Here is a 20,409-nt window from a genome sequence, read left to right as displayed (position 1 = left end):
AGACGACAGCCCCACCCACAACCCTGACCGGGCACAAGCTCGAGACCCACCTGGAGGCCCCAGAGCCAGCAGGGAGGGGAGGAGGCCGCCCCTGCAGAAGGCGCCTCGGCGGCCAAAGGAAGCCCGGAGCCGGGAGGCGCAGCTGCAAAGGGGGCATTCCTGGCGGTGAGGAGGCCCAAGGATCTGGCCCAGCCCCACGAGCAGCCGCACATGGCAGCGGCCACAGGCTCTGCGCAGCCGGGGAGACACCGGGGCTGCCACAAACATGCCCCAGCCGGGTGGGGGCAGCAAGATGTGCAGCCAGCTCAGGTGGGAGGGGTGGTGAGACCCTGCCTCCAGAGGCTGGCTGCTAGCCTGGCCCATCCCTGGGCCAGCAAGCCAACCCCCAGCCAGCTCCCAAATAGTAACCGGGCTGGGGGCAAGGACACTGGGGGAAGTGCCCAATCAGACCCCAAAGGAGCCGAAGGGGGGTGGGACAAAGGGGTTGTGGCCACCCTTGGCTCAGGTGTTGGGAATGTCTCTGAGGGGTGGAGGGTGGGAACCAGGGTGTGGATGGTAGTGAGGGAAAGGGTATAAAAGGAGGCTCCATGCCCAAACTGAGGAGTATGGAGTGCAGTCCCTGAGCTTAAGGGGCAGGCTCCAGGAGGGGCAGGAAGCCAAGCCAGAGTACCTTTCAGAGAGAGGCTAACCCCCCAAGTCTGAGACATTGCACTGGGCCAGGAGCCTCCCCTCGTCAGGGGACCTTCCCCCTCCTTGGGGGCCGAACCTGCAGCTCTGGGACAGCAACCAGGGCAGTGAACAAGGCAGCGTGGCACCCCGGTGGACAGAAACACGGCGGACGCTCCAGCACCGGGCAAGGCTGCACCTGACACAACTGCACAAGAGTCTGAGTTGTAGAAGTGCCAAATGGAGTTACAGTCATTCATGACATCTGGATATCAATTACAAGCAATGGATTCATAGTCACAGGTGACAATATTAATACAAACATCTCAAACTTACCCTTGAAAATTCCAGCCATCTATATTGGAAACGTCGACTGAGGTTAAATATCCTTGCACAAACTATTCTCCATACCAAGTAGTTGGCAATAGTCCTGTCAAACCAGTCACATCTTTAGGTCAGAGAGTTAAGCTCATGTGTTATAATGTACAGCTGTCTGATATTATAAATGAATACATGAACAGATTTTTTTTTCAGATCAGAGCACTGCCTGTGATGGTAGCAACTTCACCTTGAAAATCAATGAGCGATGACCAAACTGACAAAAGCCTATTATACAGAAGAGACTGCGAGTTAACAGCCATTTTGTGTGTGATTGAATGATGGGATCATTCGTTCAAGAATATTTCAGCCATTTCACATTTGGAGATACAATGTGGCATTAATGCTTTTCTACAAGGAGAGGCTTTGACAACAACAAAAATCAGGAATTTTGTCCTGTAGTTTAAAGATATATAAGAATCACCAGATATCACGGCATTACATTCAAGAAATATGAAACACCACTGTATGTAAGTACCTTGCAAATCCTGGTAATCTGGCAAGTGCTGGCAAAATAATTTGTGTGGCAGGTGCAAACTTATATAGTAAGCAATTAACTCACCCACAACAACTAACAAAAAGAGGTTCTTGTTGGAGGTATATTTTTGTTAAACACCAAAAATCTCAGTCTAATAGAGTGCTTTGTTCTTTGGAAAACCACTAATAACAGCTGTTGTGTACCTAGTTATCTGCTTCATTAAGTTAGAAGTGCAAATATGCAAGTACTGGGAAGCTTCATTTTTTTCAGGTCGTTACATAGTCAACCTCTATCTAATCTTCATGTCTTTGGCTCTCACCCCCAAGGCATACCACTCTGTGGGATCCCACACAAAATCTTTAATAACAGAAGGGATTTCTGTCAGTAGAGCAAAATTTCCCCTCAACCTTCCTGCTGCAGATCAAAACACATACTTCCACTCTATAAATTGGACAAATAGATCAGTCTCTATGCAAAAAAAAATAAATGGACATAAATCTGACATTAAAAATCACCACACTGAAAAACTAGTGGGAGAAGATTTTAATCTTCTGGGACATTTCATTGCTGACCTAAGAATGGCTGTCCTCAAACAGAGAAACTTCAAGGGGAGATTAAGGGAAGATTGCTGAAAAAGCGTTCATTCACACATTCAGAATAGTGCCCCTATGGACCGAATAGGGACATAGGATTCTTCTCTCACTACAGATGCTAATTTTCTGCATTTCCTCCCCTCTTCTAATCAAGCTAATTACATTTCAAATTGTGTTTCCACATCCTATTTTACTTCTTTGTAACACCCATTCCACCTTCTGAGATAAAAAAACCTCAGATCTCCATTCCTACTCATATTTGATGAAGGGGGCTTGAGTCTTGAAAGCTTATACCCTGGAAACTCTTTGTTGGTCTTTAAACTACTACTATTGGACAGGAGACCCCAAGGAACAGCACGAGGGCACAGTCAACATTCTGCCACAGGAGGGAGAAATTGGCAGAAATCACATATAACACTTCCATTAGCAGAAATTTCTGCAGGATCCAAACCTATGTCAGGACTTGGAGTCAGACACGACAGAGAGGATCCACATGTTCTTTCATTCATACGTTGTGGAGATTGGGGTGTAATCTTAACAGAAAATGGAGCTCATAGGTAACTGGAACTAAACTCTGCCCTTCCTTCCTCCTTGCCTTGTGGTATTCCATTGTTTGAAGCATTTCTCTCCAAGCCCGGCTCCAACGCTAGAAGTCAGCCGGACTAGAAGGAAAAATGGTTAAAGCAACAGAACATGAAAGAAAATGTGGGGACAAAGCTCCTCTCCTCACTTGCATGCTATGTTTTCTGTAAAAAATAGTAATAATAACCCGCTCTACCCACCTATCTTGCTTTACACTCAACTAGGATAAGGTGAATAAATATACTTGGATACTCATGAACTGTCTTGTTTGGACTCCTCTTTCTGCCATGTCTAGTTCAGGCTTATTTAGACTATAAAGAATAAGCCTGTTCTAATGCATATGAAATAGTCTTGGGGAATTAGATATTTACTAAGACATAAATTGCCTCTTTAATGTATGAGTTCACAATTGTCCTCAGGAGAGTCACATATCAGTGACTCATAATGAGTGCTCCAGGTATGGTGTGAAAACTGACAATACAGCAATTCTAAAGGAATTGTTAGAATAAATAGATATCTTGAACAATAGAGAGAACTGCAATAATGACAGTATCTAGTCACTAAGGAACTGGAAATGCATCTTCTGGTCAGAGATAAGGGAGGAGTTATAGCTGTTGCCAGTTTCTTCCGCAGCTGTTTGCAATCAAGTCTGAGTCAGTGCAACCAGGCCTCTTTTCCTTGAATGAACCATCAAAACAGAATGAGCAGGTATGGGCCTCAGAACCTTGCGCATGCTACCTTCAGTGCCACAACAGAAGAAAGGTTGGATACAAATGTAATCGATAATTAATAAACATGCAATTCTGTTTGGGCCAACCTACTGCAAAGCAGAAACAGATCACTTACAACATTATAATTTACCTGCTTGACTCTTAACATAAGAACTAAACATTTTAAAATTGTCACCAAACAGAAATAAATCCTACAATTTACATCATTTTACACCTGCTGCAGCTCTTATTATGAATTTATGATATGATCTAGAATCTTTGATCGTGGAAAGTGCCTGGGCTTTCCAGTGGTGAACAAAATTTGCCCACTATTTCAGAAAGGGAAATGGTGGAAATGACTATACATATGAGACTGGATCAGCTGAGGAATAAAACAAATTAAATTATCTTTGGTTTCCAGTTATTAATTTTATTAATGTTCATTATAATGTTTAATTATAATCTGTATATTGATCTGAATGATAGCTAAACTAACAGTTCAATCCTGGGTGGGGGGAGTGCTCTGGAAGTTAACTAGGAAATACAATGGTGTATCTGGCTGGTACGCTGTCATAAACCCCACTTATGATGGTGGGGAGCCCAAGTGCTGCTTTGCCCGGATTTCCCACAAATGAGGGGCCGTTGTGGCCAGGAGCTGGTGGATCTTGAGTGTAACTCGCACCAGCAGGCCAGGGGGCAGGGCAGGGCAGATCCTAGCTCCCTAAGCTAACTAAGACCTGCAGGGAGAGTAGACTAAAAGTTGAATAAGCCATTCCAGCCTTGAGAACACCCCCAACAATGGCAGAAAGTTATGCGACAAAAAAGGAGGCATAGCCCATAGGTGCCCATGTTACAGGAGAAGTTGGTTGCTGGCCCCCATGCACAGCCCAGCCCAAACAGTCCAAAGGAACACAGGATGCCAACTAGAGCCACAACCAATCTGCTCGTGCCCTGGCAGCAGCTGAGCCCCCTTCCTGGCACCCAATCACAGTCCCCCCACTCTACAAAAACTCCAGCTGAGGCTCCCATTCACTGGGTAAGTAGGGGCGCAGCACGAGGCTCAGCACAAGAACCCTCTGCCGCTGGGACTTAGAATGAGAGGCAGATCAGCAACTTGGTGACAGGGAAAGAGCACACAGTGGACACTTTACAAAATGTAACAAGCGAGCACTTTCCTCTTACATATAGGAGGAGAGCTAAGGCCAAAATGTCTAACATCTCCTATTCAAGTTCCCTAACAGATAACACCTCTCCATAGTCTCAGCTGGAGGGGGCAAGGATGCACCTACAAGTAAGAGGTAGCTAGGGAGTTGGCTCCCTCCCCCATTCCTCTCACACATGAGCAAGTACTTTCCCTCAAATGCTGGCCTCCACAAACGAGGCTGCATCATAGAAAGGAGGGCATCCCCTACCCTTGAGGTACCATGGCCCAGCCTGACAAAGAGGCAGCCCTGCTTGACAGAGCTGTGTCAGACTTCCTTGACTTCACTCTCTGCCCTTGGGCCATGGTTTGGGGTGACTGGGTGCTGGCTAACTTCTCTGTGATGGCAGCCATGTAACCCTTGGACTGTTTCCCTCACAAGATCAGAGCTCTATGCTGCCACAGCAGCAGCAGAACAGTCTGATGCAGTCAAAGAGCACTTTATTGCCAGAGGGGCAGTCATCCTCTGGTTGCCAGCAGCACTTGCATTTGTGGGGCCACCTTACCCCCCCCCCCCCCAGGCCATGGACACTTTCACAAGGCACAGCAGACCAAGCTGTAGCTTGTGCAAGGCCAAGCTCCTCCCTCTTACTGCACATGTCTCTGTTTCCTGTTCAGGTAGGTGGTTACCCATCAGGGAAGCTTGGGAGCATGGCTGTTTATGCCCCCAATAATCCTGTATGACTGCTATTTCAGCCTGACTCCAAGAGTGGTTTCCCAAGCAGCCTACAACTCAGCCTTGCTCCCAAGAAAGCAGCACAAGGAAGGGCTCTTCCAGCTCTGATAGCAGCACATAAAGGCACAGTTGCTACTCTAGATGAGAGGAGTTAGCAACCTGAGTCCAGACATCCTCCTCACTTTTGGCAGTTCAATAAAGTCTGTGTTGTACAACAGCTCTCTCCCTGTCTGCTTCTCTGTGGATGACACTTGGTCCATGCTCTTCTCCAACCCAACCCCTCCCCACATCTTTCACTTCCCTATAAGGCTGCCCCTTCGCACATCCCAGAGGATGGTCTCTAGCTCCAGACTGGTAAGAATGGAGTGGCCCCAAAGATGTTCTGCTGCAAACAAGTGCAGCGTTCCAGTGACACCTTGAAGGTTGCAGCCCCACTTAGCTTCCCTCCCACTCTTCTTCCCCGCAGACCCATTGCTGGGAGCAGGGTGGAGTGTTAGCTATGTGTGTCTGCTGGGTGGGTGGTTCTAAAGAGGTGTCACACTCTCCCACAGCACTGCTGGCATCTGATAAGCCAGGCATATGAGTAGTGTGTGGGGGGACAGGGCAAGGTTGATGCAAAGATGCAAGGATGTAGCAGGAGGAGATTGTGGAACCATGTGCCAGCCAAACCAATGGATCTCAAAGACACCTCATCAGCAAGGCCAGACAGCTCTCCCTTTTGCTGTTTGCAGAGGAGAGGGTCAGACCCAGGGCTTTAGCCCACCTCTCCCCTCACCCTGCTCTAGTGAGGTTCACACCACAAGCACCAAGCATGATATCCCAGTGCCTTTTCATGGAGCCATGCTCATCAGCATGATATTCTCTGTTTGGTCCCAAGTAGCTGCAGGTGACATCAGAGTTACAGAGGGGTCTCCCATCCTGCCTGGCATGTCTCTTGGAAGCAGCCTCTCCTGGCTCCAAGGTGGGTTCAACACTGGCCATGGATTTCTGGGTTCCGCTGCCTTTCTGGCTTTACTTCTTCGGGATTAAGGAGCGTGTGTCTCAGAGTGGCAGCGGGGAGGTTGAAAATGGGAGGCACTCTCACTTCCAGCTTGGCCCTTGCAAGCAATGGGGTGGGTGCCTTATCTGCCACTTGGATGTGTGTGTGCGCACACACACACACACACACTCCCGAGCAAGGGAGGGTGCCTCTCGAAGTAGTTGCCTCTGTTGTGGCATGGTGAGCACAAGCAGGGTGGATTTGATTTAAATCAAACTGATTTAAATCACGATTTGAATCACGATTTAAATCACTAGTCAGTAAGGATTGATTTAAATCATAGTTTTCTACATAAAGACTAATTCTTGCTGGTATAACTTTAATATGCAAGTAGATGAAGATTGTTCACAAACTGTCATCAGAATCGGCCAGTTCTTGATATACTGCTCAAAACAGTCCACCACAGAGTTCCATCTAACATCTTGTGGGAGCGTTAGCTTGGTTCCACCCATCCTTTTCAGAGCTGCTGCAGCAAAATGATTGTTACGGAAGTATTTAGCAATTTCAACAACATTAGTCTTTATTTCTGGAACACTTAAGTCTTTGGCTAAGAGGTGCAGCAAATGAGTACTGCAACCATATGTTATTAGCTTTGTATTCCCTTCCTGCTTTTCTAAATTTCTTCTCATCTTGGATACATTTGCAGCATTGTCTTTAAGGTCTTTTTCTCAACTCTGTTCATGTTATAACATTTTTGCTGTGAAGAAGAGGCATGTGATCTCTGCTGAGCTGACACAAATTCAGTTTTGAGAACTGCAAAACCAAGCATCTGTGATAATATCTTGTAGGCAGAGAAACTGCCCAATAATCTTACAAAAACCTCTGAAAGAGCATGGCATTGTGAATGGATTAATGGAATTTATTTACCAAAAAAATTAAACATATACAGCCTTATTCTACATAATTAAAAACTAATCTTTATTTCATGATGAAATAACCTTTGGATGGTAATATATTTTCCTCAAAAAGCATTTTATTTAAAAAAATCCGATTTAAATAAAAAAAATCCGATTTAAATCAAAAAAATCTGATTTTTTTGATTTTTTTAAAAAAATCATTGATTTTTATCCACCCTGAGCACAAGCATCTTTTTGTGCCCTGTGACCTGCTCTTTACAGGGGAGGAAAGTAGCATTGGCAGGCAGTGGCAATCATGGCACATGTTTTGGCTTCACCTTTGCCTGCCACTCACGGGACTGTCAACAGCAACTGCCCTGCAACTGATGGATGCTGCCAGGGAAACGAGAGAGTGTGCACTGCTGGCTGTGGTTGGTCAAGCTGGCCTACCAGCGTATTTGTCTCCTGAAAGTCCTTTGGGAAAGAATGAACTGTACCACAGATACACAGGCGAGCGTACAATGGTGCCAAAGCAAGGGTTAGATTGCACTGCCCATCGTGTTATTTATTTTGTATTGTTTTTTGGTTTTAATATATTTTAATGGAATGAACACATTATTGTTCTGGTAATTCTTTTCTACATATTAAGATTCTATATTTTTTCTACATATTCAGCTCTTACAGCCCTTTAAAAAATTTCTTATGAACCAGTAAACCTTTTTTGCTTTTTAAATTCACAGCAACACAGCAACTTTCTGCAGCGGGGGTTTGGTGTCATCTGCATATTAATAATGACATCCAATTCCATAGCTATGAATTATTTTTCCAAATGGCTTTACATAAAGGTGGAATAGATTGAGGGATAAGAGTGTGCCCTGTAGTTCCCATACTGAAATAGCTGGCTTCAACATGAAACAGTCTGTTTCATGAGGAATAATTTAAGTCAGTTGAAGGCACATCTCCTGATACCCACTTCAGCCTCCAAATGCTTCAAGAGGCATAATCTACTGAGTCAAAGGCTACAGGTAGATCCAGGAGGAGCAACAAAGAAGCATGACCTTTGTCTTCATTCAGACAGAGGTCATCCACTAAAAAGATCTAGAGCACAAGAGTTATCCAAGAAGGCCTGGAGTTGGTCGCTACTGCTCTTTCAATCACTTTGCCTAGAAAGGGCATATTAGAGATGGGGCAATAAGTGACTACATCATGTATTTCTTGGGGATGTTTTTTTAAGTAGCAAGTGCATAACCGCTTCTTTGAGTGGCCAGGGGAAGGTGCCTTGAGTTAGTGACTGATTTATGATAAACATCGAGGGCTCATTTATGTAGTGTTTATACAATTTTAGCAGCCAAGATGTGAAACAATCCAGAGTAGAAGTAGTGGCCTTCACAGATGCCAAGATCCTGTCAATATCTATCACTGTAACTGGGTCAAAATGGTCCATAAGCAGACCAGATGGTGTATTAAGCATTTCTTCCACCTCATGACAACGTGTGCCAAAGCAAGTAGGGGCCAGCCTTGAAGTCCTTTTTTCATTATAACACTCAATCTAACTTGTCAACGGATAATAGAGGGCCATTTGAGCAATATACCAAAGAGTGCCTTCCATTTCAACAGTAAGTTACCACCATCAATCTCTATGTATATGGGAAAACAAACACTCTTGTGGGACCATAAAACAAAGTGATTTATTCTGGCATAAATTTACCTACAGATGGAATTAGAGTTTCCAGGGGTAGCATGAGACTGCCAAATGGGTTTTAAGCCTTCCAGTTTAGAAATTAAGCATCTGAGAACACTGCCGTTTATACAAAATCTAGTGACACTTTTGTGGTTCACTGTTATTCACCTGAAGCTTCGGCATAGCTGGCTCTCTTCTTAACACTAATGCTCAGAGACATTAAAAACACATTTTCAGACTCAGCACTTGCAGTAAAATGGCGCATTTTTCTTTAAGCTTTTTGGCAGTATTAGCCTTTTACACATAAAAAATTTCCAATGACATATCAACTCCATAAAAATGTTGTGAGCTGATGCTATTTGCAATGATTTAATAGAACAGTACTAGGCCCATATTCCTGGGGAGAACACTGCAGTTTAGAATATCACGGTAGTCTGTATAACATTAAGGCTGTAATTTTAATTTTCCTCATACCAATTAATAAATTAATGGTTTTTAGATCCGTAAAAAAGCTGCAATTAACTAGGCCCTGTCCCCAGTGTTTGTGTTGAGACTTAGAAAGCTGTATTATTGCTTTTTGAGTCGTTCCAAGTGTCACCATGACAGGAACATTTTTGTCTTCTGTTGGGAGACTTTCAACAGACTTTGGACAGCCATTCCATGCAAACTGCATCCAGGTTTATTTGTAATAAGCATGAACTTGGCTTACACATTGTTTCCATGCTCCCTCTCTCTTTTCATGGTATATTGAGGCTGAAAAAGAAAGTCTTCAGTCTAACTCCAATTTGCTGTCACAAATGCAGGCACCTGAATGGACAGAGGTTAGTTTCTTTCCAAGTAACAACCCTGGACTTCCATTCCTGGCATGACACACAATGGGAGGAGGATGACATAGGAGGTAGAGGGAAGATTGTGAAAACCTGACAATAAACTGACTTCATGCCCATCACAAATAAACTCCAGTTCATGAAGCCTCAGTAAAGAAAATATATATCCCTGCCTGCTCTTGAGACCAGGAAAGTAGAGATGGGCACAAACAGCAATATGAAAAAAAGCCACGAACAGCCCATTCCACTGTTCGTGAGCAAGCTGTTCATGAGGCCCCATTCCCAGCGAACATGCGTTCATTCCAAGCCCTCTTTGTGGCGTTCGTCAGCCATTCATAAAGCCAGACAGTCTGGCACCTTTCAATCAATTCCTCTGGCAATATAGGCATGGACTGTCTGAACTCTGTCTGAACTCCTTCTGGCTTTCCTTCTGGCTTGTAACCCCTCAAAGTAGCTTCCAGCAGACAGTCCAGTTTTTGCCACTGTAAACAGAAAATGACATGAAAGGGGGAAGACCCATGTATCATGCCTTTCCCGGAGTGCAATCTCTCTGAAACTTGGGGGGGGGGGTGTCTTCAGAGTACAGTGAGGACTATGTCCCCTGCAAATTTGGTGGGTGTTGGACATTGGTAAGGTCAGTTTGTAACTCCTCAATTAGCTTCCAGCAGACAGTCCAGTTTTTGCCACTGTGAAAATGACATGAAAGGAGGAGACCCATGGACTCTCCTTTCCCCGGCTCAAGTTCAGCTAAGTCCCAAGGGGACCGTTCTGGCTCCCATGAACCTCCAACTACGAACATGTTCGTGAATATGTCATGTCCAATGTTCATGAATCCTTGTTCGCGGATGGCAATGAACAACGAACATCATTTTTTTTTTCCTGTTCGTGCCCATCTCTACAGGAAAGGGTTACCCTTGTATTGAGAAAATGATTTTTTTACATAAATGAAATAACTAAAATAGGAGCATTAAAATCATAGAATAAAAGTAAAATACAGCAATATAAGGTTATTATTAAATTAAAATCTTTTAATCCTCATTTCTAATGACTAAAATTAGTACTTGAATTTGTTTTCATAGGGAAAAAACACAGCTGGCAAAAACTGGCTCTGCTGACAACACCCCTAATATTTTATAACATTTTAAAAACAGAAAACCATTCGGGGGGTGGGGTGATACTTTGCCTTAAGTATTGGCAGAATCAAAAATGGTTGGATTAAATAAATTCAGGTACCTCAATCTTCACATTTTATTCATGTTATCTGCAAAGCTAAATTGGAAACTTTATAAGTTATGTAATTCCTTGTGTTTCCTATTTGACTGAATTGTAAATAAAATACAAATGCAGTTCTGTCTGAGAAGAGCCAGAATAATGTTTCATTTCATCATTTTTAAGGGAAACATTGTTCCAAAGAAATCAGGACATTCCATGGCAACATTCTCAGTTCTCAATTTCTTAATAGTATGTTTTCAATTACAGAAAACTGGATTTATAATTCCAAAGAAGAAATAGTATGGAAATGGGCTGAGGCTCAGTAGTATAGTGCATGCTTTCATTCAAGTCCTTGGTTCAATCACAGGATGTCAGGTAGCTGGTGTTGAAAAAGTCTTTTTTGTACTTGAGATCCTAGAAAGCCATTGTCAGAGCAGAAAAACAAACCAAACCCATTTGTTACAAGGCAGCTTCCTGTGTTCATATGTTTAAGAGTACATATTACAAGATGCAACCTGCAAGTTCAAAGCTTCAGTCAGCAATGATCACACAGGGTTGCCTCATATCTCAGGGGCAACAGCAACACCTTTAATAATGGCTTTTCATTTCAGGTAAAGGCACCTAGGCTGAGGGCAGTAGTGTAGGCTGGCATGTACAGAATATTGTGCAGTGCCATCAAAGTATAAGATGAGAGGTTTAGACTTTTTCTCCCAATTCTCATGGTGTAGCCTTCTTCTGCTTTAGAATGCAGATAAGAAGGGGATGTGTTTTAATAGGCCTCCTCATAATTCCCCCCAAATATTCCTGCACATAAAAAAACTAGCACACCATCTCAATCTTGAAGAGCTACAGTCCTCACAAATTTTGTGGATCTCTACATCAACCCCTTCTAAGTCTATGATTCCTCTATTATGGCATGTGGATTCATTTCATACATACTAACAAAAGTATATCCTTCCAACTGATCCCGCTAACAGAATTATGAGGGGGGGGGGCGGGATGAAAAAATGAGAGCCAGTGTGGTGTGGTGGTTAGACTAGGAACTGGAAGACCCACATTCGAGCCCCCACTTGAAGCTCACACATTCTTGGCCTAACCTACCTCACAGGGTTGCTGTGAGGACAAAACGCAGAAGAGAATGATGTAAGGCACTTTGGGTCCCCATTAGGAAGAAAAGATACGCTTCAAGAAAAGGCAATAGTTAAGACAAACCAGTACTTTGCACTTTAAAGATGCTAGATAAATAGGGGGGAAATCTGTGATTTAACTGAGCCATAAATAGTGAAAAATGAGGCAACGTATTAAACCTTAGAAATAACAGAAATTGTCAAAAGAATATTCCAGCCAGGCAGAAGCCATTGCTTCTTATTTCATGGAGTCAGTAGCAATGAGTTCCTTTATCTGTCCATTCAAACCACTCATTTATTTATTTATTTATAAGATTTTAATCCCTCCTTTCTGCCCTCATAGGGTCACCAAGGTTGTTATTATGTGAACTTAATGGCAGAAATAACTGTGAGCATCATATTCCAGTTGGAAACTATGGGTTCTCAAAAGTGTATTGTTCAATACATGAACATTTTACTCAAAAACAGGAATTATTTTGAGCAGTTACACAACATACTGGAAATGCTTACTTTTTTCTTTCACTTTCTAGTATTCTGAACAAATCTTTGAAGTATTGCGGCACACGAACAATCACATTTTCTGAAGCATCTATATCCTTAAGGTGAGGATAGAGTTTAGTGTCAATCACCTTCTTGATATACCCCAGCCAATCAAACTGAAAAACAAATAAAGACACAGTTATTGTATCTTACAAATAGGGGGGGAAAGCTTCTACTATTTTTGCCTACAGTTAGCTAAATGACAAAAGCTTTGCTTATTTCAAGAAGATCATAAAGATCACAACAGCATAAATATTTTGTAACATAAATAAAAATGTAGCTGCATTTAAAATAATAATAGTTGAACACCTGTTTCTACTAATTTTATTTAAATTGCCATCTTATGCATATCTGAAGAATCTTTCATTTTGAAAAGGTAATTACACAGTCCAATTGGCATTGATACAGTCATTTTCCAATTAACTTCAACCAACCTGTGGGATCATAGTGCTAAGTTCTGATAGGTTCATTTTGTTGTACATAGCTTCACTGGTTCGATTCTCATGTGGAACAATTATCTGCAGAATACAAATGCAAACAAATTATTATCTTCCCTGAAATATCTACAGTGGTTTGGGTAACATCACAAATTTATTTATCCTTGTTGGAAACTATGTCCTAATAGCAGTAAATTATTCTGATTTCAAGAAAATAAGATCCTCAAAATCCATTATTAGATTTATTTATTTATTTATTTATTTATTTATTTATTTAATCGCATTTCTAGACCGCCCTCCCCGTCAGACGGGCTCAGGGCAGTTTAACAGCAGCTTAAAACAATAAAAACATTATAAAAACATTAAAACACCATATCAAACAATTAAAATTGGCGGGTATAAAATATTAAAATATAGCATTGTCCTGCATGGGTGGTGGAAGGTCTTCAGTGGTATGGCCGGCGAGAGGACAGCCTAGCCCCCACCAAATGCCTGGTGGAACATCTCCGTCTTGCAGGCCCGGCGGAAAGATAACAAATCCTGCCGGGCCCTAGTTTCCTCAGACAGAGAGTTCCACCAGGTCGGAGCCAGAACTGAGAAGGCCCTGGCTCTGGTAGAGGCCAGGCGGACCTCCCTGGGGCCAGGGACCATCAGCAAGTTCTTAGTAGCTGATCAAAGCGACCTCCGGGGAACATATAGGGAGAGATAATTAGCTAAGATCCCCTTCTATATTTAAATATTTTGACTACATTTTGCTTCATGTAATTCTATAGTAAATGTTTCATTTTATCTAGATTTATCTAGTCATTCATCCATTCATTCCAGTTTTAATTCCTAACTACTTCAAATATATTGTAGGGCCAGGCAGTTCTAGAGAACTAACTGACCGATGTATTGCAAAGGAATCCTTGTGAACTATTGAGGCTGTTGTCACAATTTATCATTCCATTAAAAGGAAGCTGTGACAGAATGGGCTTTTAAATGAAAGGATTACTAAGTGCAGCACACAGAGAGTGGAAGTAAAGGGTTGATTTAAAAAACTGTGGCAAGGGAGGATGATTGACAGGCTACTCCCCCCGCCCTGTGATTGACCAATAAAAAGGTAACAATTAGTGCTAACAGAATTGTTGAAAGAGTTGAAGTTTTGTGTCTGACAAAGAGGGTCAGACTAATAATCCTCTGTGAAAGGAAAAAGGGAAAGTTTGCCCTAACTGGGACAACTTTAGATTTAAAGAAGGCTTTTCATTAAAATTCTTACATGTGAAAGCCAACACTGATTTACACAGACAAGATAGAACTGGGGATGTGTTGTTGGAAGAGGAAGTGGGTAGGAAAGGAGACTCCCCTTCAGCCAAGTGATCAGGGTTGTGTCTTTTGGAGAAGAATAATTCCTGCCCAGTGTGCTTTGAGGAGGACTCTGGGTCTGATGTAAAGTGTATAGAGTGCTGTATTGACATCCAAACACCTAAGCTGTAAAGTGAAATCTATGAACAAACGTTTTTAATGCAACCTAAGGCTTAAACTACCAACCTCTCACTTTTAAGATCTGTGACTACTGGAACTAAGCTTTAAGAATATTATTACACCTAATGCTTGTGAATTATTCTGTTCTCCAATCAAAGTTTACCACAACTTTTCTTTCCCTGCCTACCTATATACCAACCCTGCCTGTTTAATAAACCTGCTGTTTTCCTTTTGAACTTTACTCAGCCTTTAGTGCCATTTCATTTGAAGAGGACATGGGCTCTAGCATCTCCCCTACCAAATATTTGTGCTGGGATATAAGCTATAAACAGATAACCCTAATACCCACAGACATATTACCAGAGGCTGCCCAGCCACAGCAAGCAATCCTGACAGTTTTGGAGGGAAAATCTGCTTCACAGATGGGGGATTGCGTCAGGCTTACGTCATAGAAGCCTACTCCAAATTTTGTTACCATTGATAATTGATGGCACATGGCTGCCCTTGCTACTCCAAAAATTTGGTCAGTTGAAAAATATGAAGTAAATGAAACTTTGAATGGCTTTGGAAATTTTACATAATTATCCATGTCTGTTGTGTAGTTAGTTAGGTCCTCTCTCAAATTCCATATGGGTTGGAGTTGTGAAAACAACCAGGGAAAGGAAAATTATACTGCACTATTGGTCCACTACATAACCTCTGACCAGCTGGAGGGATTATGGAGCTCACTTTATCATTGGCCTGAAGAACTTTGCATATGCATATTCCTCTTCCCTTGTACCAGTGTCCAAAGGCATTCCTCTGTTTGGGGTTCAATATTCCAATATTAAACTTCATAGAAACTCACCAGCCCACATTAGTAACAGTTCTTAATTCTAGTCTCATTTGTTACATCTTTAATAACATCTGGTTTCCATCCTGTTACACAGATTCCAATTACAGTTACTCAAACACTGTGCATTGAACTGCACTGACTGGCTTACAAACCCAACCCCTTTCATCGCACATTTCAAATAAGCAGTGAAAATAAACCTTTAAAAAAGCACTCTGTAAATACTAGCACATAAAACCATTCCTGCATTTAGAAAAAACAAAACTAAAGGGACAACACTGTCCAAAGAATGGGGGAGGGACTATACATATTTTTTCTCCATCTTTTTTCTAATATAATTTAATTTAGAAGTTATACTTGTGTCTGTTGAAGAACAAATGGATGCTCAGCAGAGCTTGCCCTGTAGTTGAAAACCCACCCCTGTTCCTCTTGAAATATACATTCACTTGCACTCATTACTGACCTGAGAGTGAACAATGTTAAACAGTAGCCCCTACAGTCCTTCTGCTCCCAACCCCTACAGACATGCTGGCTGTCACCAGTGTAGCTGAAAATACATATTTTAGAAAGGCACTAACCTCAGCAATTTTTACTTCCAGTTTAAGCACAGACTTCATGTCCAGCTCTGCACGAGAAGCATTGGCACCCAAAAGCACAGCGGTATCCACCATAAATTGTAACAAGGCATCTCTGCACTGAAATGGGAGAAGAGTTCCATTGATTACAGTGTTCTAAACAAATTAAGATTTGCCCCAATAAAGATCATACTGCACACCAATAACACATGAAAATTAAATGACCAAAAGAGATAGACAAGTAAGGAAGGAGGGAGGAGCAGCATTATATATAACGGAGAAATATACTTGTGAGGAAATATATGTATCTGAGCATGGAAGTTCAGTTGAAAGTCACTGGGTAAAAATAAAAACAGTAAGAAATAATAGTGATATTATAGTAGGGGTCTGCTGTAGACCAGCAAGCCAGGCAGAGGACTTATATGAGAAACTCCTAGAACAAATTCTACAATTCACAAAGAGCTGGGACACAGTAGTCATGGGAAATTTTAATTACCCGGATATCTGTTGGAAGTCAAATTCTGCTAAAAATGAAAGGTCAAATAAATTCCTGACTTGTCTTGCTGACAACTTCATTTTTCTGAAAGTGGAGACAAGGCGTTCTGCTATCTTGGACCTGATTCTCACCAACAGGGAAGAACTGGTTGATGAGGTGAAAGTAGCGGGCACCCTGGATAGCAGTGACCATGTAATTTTGGAATTTACAGTCCTGGGGAAGGGAAAAGCTGTACATAGTCAGGCATATAGGTTGGACTTCAGGAAAGCAAATTTCAACTAACTGAAAGTTATGCTGGATAGAATCCCATGGTCAGAAATACTTAAGGAGAAGGGAGCTCAAGAGGGGTGGGGGTTTCTTAAAGATGAAATACTGAAGGCACAATCGCAAATGATTCCTATGAGAAGGAAAAATGGGAGGAGCCTAAAGAAACCAAGATGGCTCCATAAACAGTTTTCTAATGAATTGAGAAATAAAAAAGACTCATTTGGGAAATGGAAGGAGGGCCTTATAACCAAGAAGGAATATAAACAAATAACCAATGCTTGTAGGGAGAATGTTAGAAACACTAAAGCTCAGTATGAGCTTAGGCTAGCAAGAGATGCTAAAACCAACAACAAAAAGGGTTATTTGCTTATCATCAAAGTAAGAAAAAGAGCAAGGACATGGTAGGCCCATTGCAGGGACAAGAAAGTGAAATTGTAACAGGTGATAAAGAGAGAGCAGAACTGCTAAATTCCTACTTTTCCTCAGTCTTCTCCCTTGAGGGAAATGGTGCTCAACATGGCAAAAACAGAACACACACAGGGGAAGGGAGTTACAGCCTGGGATCGACAGAGGTAGTACATAAACACCTAGTGTCTTTGAATGAAACTTAGTCTTCAGGGCCACATGAATTGCATTCAAGAGTACTAAAAGAATTCATGTATGTAATTTCTGAGTCTCTGCCCATTATTTTTTAGAATTCTTGGGGAACAGATGAGTTGCCAGAAGATTGGATGCAGGCAAATGTTGTCCCCATCTTCAAGAAGGGGGGAAAGGAGGATCTGGGTAACTACCGACCCGTTGGGTCTGTCAATTTCACAGACCCCACGCTGGAACTGGTGCTGGGTCTATAAAACTGACATCCTCTTTTCCTGCTGCCCGGGCTGTCAGTTTTACAGACCCCACGCCGGTTCCAGTGTGGGGTCTGTGAAACTGACAGCCCAGTCAGCAGGAAAAGAGTTTCACAGACCCCGCACTGGATTCAGCCCATCGGCTGAAACTGGCACGGGGTCTGTGAAACTGATAGCCCCATTCTCCTGCTGCCCGGGCAGCAGGAGAAAGGGGCTGTCTGTTTCAAATGCTCACACTGGCTTCAGCAGCCGGTGCAGGGTGATTGAAATGACATGAACCACAAACTGGGAAAAGTTTGGAAGTTCGTGGTTTGAGGTTCCGTGGAATGCTACGAACCATGAATCACGTGGTCCGGGTTTTTTTTGGTTCATGCCCATGTTTAATCCTGGGACCTGTCCTCTTCAACATTTTTATAAATTATTTGGATGAAGGAATAGAGGGAATGCTTATTAAATTTGCAGATGATACTAAATTGGGAGGGGCATCAAATATGGTCAAAGACAGAGGCAGGATACAGAATTATCTTTACAGGCTGGAAAACTGTGCTAAAACAAGCAAAATGAATTTCAACAGAGATAAATGCAAAGTTCTGCATTTAGGTAGGAAAAATCAAATGCATAATTATAGGATGGGGGAGACTTGTCTTGGCAATAGTATGCGTGAAAAGGATCTAGGGGTCTTAGTAGACCATATACTGAACATGAGTCAGCAGTGTGATATGGTAGCTAAAAAGGCAAATGTGATTTTGGGCTGTATCAACAGAAGTATCGTGTCCAGATAACGCAAAGTGATGATATTGCTCTACTCTGCTCTGGTTAGACCTCACCTAGAGTACTGTGTTCAGTATTGGGCACCACATTTTCAGAAGCATATAGACAAGCTGGAATATGTTCAGAGGAGGGCAATGAAGATGGTGAAGGGTATGGAGACCAAGTCCTATGAGGAAAGGTTGAAGAAGCTCAGTATGTTTAGCCTGGAGAGGAGACGACTGAGAGGTGATATGATAACCATCAAGTACTTGAAGGGCTGTCATGTACAGGATGGTGCAAAGTTGTTTTCTGCTGCCCCAGAAGGTCAGACCAGAACCAATGGCTTGAAATTAAATCAAAAGAGTTTTTGACTAAACATTAGGAAGAACTTCCTGACAGAGCAGTTCCTCATTGGAACAGACTTCCTCCGGAGGTGGTGGCCTCTCCTTCTTTGGAGGTTTTTAAGCAGAGGCTAGATGGCCACCAGATAGCTATGCTTATTCTGTAAACCTAGGCAGATCATAAGAGGGAGGGTAGGAAGGGTTACATCAGTGCTTAGTTCTTGTGTCCCCTTCTTACATGCCCAGGGTAAGGCTGATTGCAACATTGAGATCAGGTAGCAAATTTCCCCAGGCCAGTTTGGCTAGAGATTCTGATGGAGTTTTGCCATCTTCTGGGCATGGAGTAAGGATCACTGTGTGGGTGGGAGGGGAGGTATTTGGGAATTTCCTGCATTTTGCAGGCTGTTGGACTAGATGACCCTAAAGGTCCCTTCCAACCCTGTGATTCTATGAGTCTATGATCAGCAATAAAAGAATACAATCCAAGCCCTAAACAGGAGAATAGCAGAAACACAATTTAAGAGCAAAATGGGCTAACATAGTGCCTTAACAAGAGCAGAGAATGACTGTGCCATCATAAGCAGAGTTACACTCTTCTAAACAATTGACCGGCAGAGTTAGAAGGGTATAACTTTGTTTAGGATTGCACAGTGAGTTTTGCAATTGTACCTGGAGAATGCATTCCACAACTGGATGGCCAAGATTGAAAAGGCTTTTTTCCTAGTTGCCACCTACCTCATCTTACCTGGGCATGGGCCTATGGTTAAGACCTTAAAGAAGGATCAAGTTTACATGGGGAAAGAAGTACTTTAGATACCCAGATCTCAAGGAATGTAGGGCTTTATGTCAAAGACAACACCTTAAACTGTGCTCAGAAACAAACTGTAATTGGTGCAGGTCTTTTAACCAGCATAACCCCATTTAACAATCTCCCTGCTGCATTCTGAACTAGTTAGAGTTTCCAAACAGCCTTCAAAAGTAGTCCAACATACAATATATTACAGTATCTAAAGATAGATGTCTCTGCAGCATGGATGACAGTCAAGGATATCTGTGTCCACAAGGGGCTACTACCTGGTGCAATAGCCTAAGCTGGTAAAAAATGCCTCATACTACAGAAGCCACTTTTTATGCACAGACACCAGAGGAGACATGGTCTCACCTCGTCAAAGGCATAAGATTAGAATGGAAGCAGTGGTAATGAATTAACCATTACTAAGGAGGATGGAAGAGAGGAGACATCCAGAGACATGGAGAAGCAGCTAAAATGAAAATAGTTCTGGGGACTCAACCCTTTGGTCAGCTGTAAGCTCAGAACAGAGCAACATTTTTTTTAAAATGGCCAATATAGTGACACTGAAAAGATTTAAATGTAGACATTATTTTCCATGCAGGAGTACCACTTATGCAAACAATACTCACAGATTTAGCTTCAGTTGTGTTCTCCAGGTAGTCTTCCCGTGCTGGTAAAGACAGTGGTGCTTGGTCTAGCTGTTTAAAATGTACCAAAAAAAGTAATGTTATTTACTATTAAGTAGATGTATGAAATCCCACTCAGCAAACTGAAAAATCAGAAAGAAACACATTAAAATCAAAAATCAAAACCAAAATTGTTTACCTTCATTAAATAATAAATGATTTTTTTAAAAAATCACTTTCAGACATCATATAACCTGAAGACAAGACTTTTCTTTCTAGAAGACAATATCTTATGCCTACAGCTACTAGCTTAAGAATTCTGCCGTATTATTCCTCAAAATATAAATGTGTTAATGTTTGGCACATTAAATCAGAAAATGTATTCAATCACTCAGTAACTAAGTAGAATATTGGTGTATACATTCTGTTAATCA

At 42.2% G+C, this 20,409-nt stretch overlaps 1 protein-coding gene across 1 annotated transcript in view; it reads right to left on the bottom strand.

The window, feature by feature from the left end:
• PHEX (phosphate regulating endopeptidase X-linked) overlaps positions 1-20,409 on the bottom strand; it is a 177,050-nt gene that overhangs the window by 118,105 nt on the left and 38,536 nt on the right. The window contains exons 6-10 of the mRNA XM_054974975.1: positions 19,979-20,047; positions 15,858-15,974; positions 12,981-13,064; positions 12,517-12,662; positions 1,003-1,096 (exon numbers count right to left, since the gene is read on the bottom strand). Of these exons, the coding sequence (XP_054830950.1) occupies positions 1,003-1,096; positions 12,517-12,662; positions 12,981-13,064; positions 15,858-15,974; positions 19,979-20,047 (510 nt within the window). The remainder of the gene's footprint in view (positions 1-1,002; positions 1,097-12,516; positions 12,663-12,980; positions 13,065-15,857; positions 15,975-19,978; positions 20,048-20,409) is intronic.

The sequence above is a fragment of the Eublepharis macularius genome, chromosome 3 (assembly GCF_028583425.1).
Source record: "Eublepharis macularius isolate TG4126 chromosome 3, MPM_Emac_v1.0, whole genome shotgun sequence".
Classification (NCBI taxonomy): domain Eukaryota; kingdom Metazoa; phylum Chordata; class Lepidosauria; order Squamata; family Eublepharidae; genus Eublepharis; species Eublepharis macularius.
This window is presented reverse-complemented; position numbering and strand designations above follow the sequence as displayed.